The 4,230-nt window shown below is 38.4% G+C and overlaps 1 protein-coding gene across 1 annotated transcript in view; it reads right to left on the bottom strand.

The window, feature by feature from the left end:
• Positions 1-816: 816 nt before the first annotated feature.
• Positions 817-4,230, bottom strand: part of CDC26 (cell division cycle 26) — a 10,865-nt gene continuing 7,451 nt past the window's right edge. Inside the window, exon 2 of the mRNA XM_006865705.1 lies at positions 817-993. Coding sequence (XP_006865767.1) covers positions 817-993 — 177 coding nt within the window. The remainder of the gene's footprint in view (positions 994-4,230) is intronic.

Raw genomic sequence — 4,230 nt, 5'->3', positions numbered from 1 at the left:
AAAAGTTTTAATTCAAAATTATCCCCTGAGCTGTTCCTCAGACTGATTTCTGATGGGAAAAAAAATTCTTAAGACAAGTTGGGAAATGAAGGAAAGTTTGAATGATGCTAATACATAGATGCATCCCTCTATTGCCTGTGCTCCCAAAGTTATATACAAACTAGTTACAAAGTCATTCTGTAAACAGGAACCCCACAACCTAATCAAACTACACAAAATCATTAGTATCTAATCTCCATAAGGGCAGAGATCTTTGTCAGTTTTGTTCACTGATACTTACCCTGGTGTGGCGTTGTGGGTTAATGCACTGTACTGCAAAGTCAGTTTGAACCACAAAGATGGTGGTTCAAGCTCACCATCGCTCTTCGGGTGGGACCTGACACAACAGCACTTAACAACAGATCAGTACCTGGCACACAGAAGGTGTTCAATAAATATCTGTTGGATAAGTTAAATGAAGGTGACACACATCACGGATGGGAAGGATGATACAGCAATTACGTTTTAAAAATCTGGGGGTTATCAGTACCATTATACTTCATTAAGAACATCTTCATTTTTCCAAAAATATATTTATTTTAAAAAACAAAAATCAGACAAATTACAGAGTCAAATAAGATTTCCAGAGACAAACCTGAATTTAGATTCTGGTTTAAAGTGAAAGTTAAGCATAATTAAACCCACTTAAAAGTATGCTTCATTGCAAGAAGTAAACATTTTGCTTGACCAAGGACTGTATTCTCTAAATCTCATTTGTACTTCTGCCATCCTTTTACTCCATTCCAGGGTTCTGGCATGCAAAATTCACGTCTACCTCTAAAATTCAAAACTTCCAAATTGAGATGACCGGTTGTTGGGCTTGGGTTGGGGTTTATAACCAATTCGATCATTAATCATTTGTTCTCGGCTCTTGGGGTCAATGCTGAGTCCAATGGCTCCTTCTCCATCACTGCCTCCCACAACTTCCACATCTTCTTTTTGTTTCTTCCGGGTCTGCGATCATAAAAATTTTACGATTAAGGCAACATTCTTTCAATTAGTACCTACTGTATACTAGGCAGAGAGGGGAAAAAAGAGCTAGGGCCTACAAGAACAATAAATCCTTGGTTTCAAGGAATACGATTTTAGAACTACAAATAAAGTAAAAAAAAATCAGACCCATACCCTCTAGGATGTCACAGTCTGCTAGAGAATAAACAATTACAACATTACAACATAGGGTGATCAGAGCTATGACAGAAGGAAGCTCAAAATGCCACAGGGACTAGAAGAGGTAAGAAATTAAGAGGTGTGGTGGTGCAGGAAACTAGAACTGGAAAGATACATGAGTTAGCCAGAGAAGCAGGGAGAGAACAGATGTGTGGGGACAGGGAAGAAGGGAAGACTAGGAAAGCAATTACCACCAGATGTTTACAGCTTGACCAAACCCTTGAGATTGAAAATAACATTAGGTTTTGTGTTATTTTAGCAAAGGTTTGAGTTTTGAATTTTTATTTTGTTTACAGATAAAGGGTTTGGCTATTAAGTCACAAGCAACTAGAAAATTCTAAAAGTTTATCTCAGTTGGTTATTTCCAGAATGGAACACTTATCCCATGCTGACCAATAGCTTACTGTAAAGATAATAGCATTCTCTAAGGGAGTGAGCAGATGTCTGTCTAGAGTCCCTGACTACAGGAACTGACTACTACAGTGCTCTAATCACTGGTGTCACTACCACTCTACCACTTAGTGCTGAACTGTGAGCTTTCACATGCCAATGTCAAAGGATTATGCTGTGGTAAATACCAAGACTTTATGACTTAAGAGAGGAACTATACTACCAGTAAGTAATATTAAGAAATTTCTACCCAAAAACCTTTGTGAAAAAAGGTTCTAAAAGACAAAGAACACTATAACTTTGTATAAGTCATTAGAAACTGGGAACACCCAAATAGGATGAAATCATTTAAAAGGCTTCTGCTGTGAACTGCTGATTGTCAGAATCTAGAGTCATGGTAGTACATTCAAAGTAATTTCAGCAATAAAATACCCATTTTCTATTGGTTTCATTGTCATTAAGTAAAACTGTCCCTCCCTCTGACAACAGGTCAAGACCACAGAATAAGTGCATTTAGTTAAAGACTGACTCATCAGATGGCTGCCACTACAGAGTCAAAGTGCAGCATGCTACTATTTTATGAAATTCATTACAACTGACGTTCAAACCATCCTTAAAGATTATCCTTAAAAGATCAGTACTGGACAGTTAAACACAAAGTGGGCAGTTCAAACACAAAAACCACTCCTTGGAAACCCTATACAGGATCACTGTGAGTTGGAACCAACTCGATGCCACTTAACAATTTAATTTAAAAAATTTTAAAGACTAGAATCTGCTGTATTAGGAATTTGGGAGAGGTTTGGGAAGGAGGGGAAGAAGGAAGAGTGGTGGAGAGACGGACCAATTATCAGTGTTATTAAGAAGCATATATACAATACATTATTGTCAAGTGCCATCAAGTCAGTTCCGACTTTTAGTGATCCTATATAGGGTTTCCAAGGAGTGGCTGATGGGTTTGAACCACTGACCTTGCAATTAGCAGTCCAGTGCTTAATACTACAGCACTAGAGCAGAAGTCCATACAATACATAGTAAAGTCATGTATCTGTGGAAGCATGTTAAGATGGAATGTCCTCTGTTATCCATTTTGAAATGTCTAGTAGGTCAGCAAATGCAAGTAAACGAGTATGGGGCCCTTCCTATGGGCCTGATGTGGGTAAAGGTGCAGAGAGAAATACATTGATTAATTCCTGCCTTCATGGAGTCTAGGGGCTACTGAGGGAAAACATACACAGGTCGTCACAACAGAGTAATGCTACATATGAGAAGTTAGCACAGGGAGTAGGCAGAACCAACCTAGCTAGGGACAGGATTAGGGCTGGGGAGGAGGATGCAGAAGACTTCTGAAAGAAGGCTAAATTTCAAAGAATGAGTAGGAGTTAGCCTGACAAGACGAAAAGGACATTTCAGGCAAAGGGAAGTGATTTTGCATAAACCCAAAGATTACAGTTAAACCCCCCGGGACTCTGGCCCTCAACCACTCTTCAGATCTGGAACTGAAGTCAAAACAGACACATCTATAAGCGGAACAAGGGATATCATTGACAACATGAGATGTGCTTTACTGACTACACAAAGGCTTCTGACTGTTTGGATTATGTATGACAAGCTACAGATAACATTGCAGAGAATGAATACTCCAAAAACACTTAATTGTGCTCATGAGGAACCTCTACATAGATCAAGACGCAGTCACCTGAACTGAACAAGTGTACACTGAATGATTTAAAATGGTGTGCTCCAGGGTTGTAATCTTCCACCATACTTATTCAATCTGTATGCTGAGCAAATAATCTCAGAAACTGGATTGTATAAAGAAGACTGTGATATCAGGATAGGAGGAAGATTTACTACCAACTTATAACATGCCAATGATACTACTTCCTGCTCTAAGTGAAGAGGATTTAAAATATTGATATGATAAAGATTAAAGACCACAGCCTTCAGTATGGGTTGCACCTCAATGTAAAGAAAAATAAAAATCCTCACTACTGAACCAATACATAGCATCATGATAAATGGAGAAAAGATTGAACTTGTAAAAGACTTTATTTTGTTTGAATCCACAATCAACACTCAAAAGCAGCAGTCAAAAAATAAAATGACATATTTCATTAGGCAGCTCTGCTGCACAAGACCTCTTTAAAGTGTTCAAGAGCTAAGATGTCAGTTTGAGGAGTAAGGTGTGCCTGATCCAAGGCATGTTATTTTCAATAGCCTCAGATACATGTCATTCTAGAGAATACCAGAAAGATGTTTACCTGTGACTACACAAAGGCTTTCGATTGTGTGGATCATGACAAGCTGTGGACAACATTGCGAAGTATGAATACTCCTGAGCACTCAATTGTGCTCATGCGGAATCTGTATATGGACCAAGTGGCAGTTGTTTGAAGAGAACATGGGAACACTGAATGGTTTAAACTTAAGAAAGGTGATCAATAGGTTGTATTCTTTTACCATACTTATTCAACCTGTATGCTAAGCAAATTATCCAAGAAGCTAGGTTATATGAAGACAAACGTGGCATCAGGATTGGAGGAAGCTCATTAACAACCTGCAATATGCAGATGATACAACCTTGCTTGCTGAAAGTGAAGAGGACTTAAAATATTTACTGATGAAGAT

Source organism: Chrysochloris asiatica, unplaced genomic scaffold (assembly GCF_000296735.1).
Source record: "Chrysochloris asiatica unplaced genomic scaffold, ChrAsi1.0 scaffold00081, whole genome shotgun sequence".
Classification (NCBI taxonomy): domain Eukaryota; kingdom Metazoa; phylum Chordata; class Mammalia; order Afrosoricida; family Chrysochloridae; genus Chrysochloris; species Chrysochloris asiatica.
Note: the sequence above shows the minus strand (reverse complement) of the source record. Positions and strands in the feature narration are given on the sequence as shown.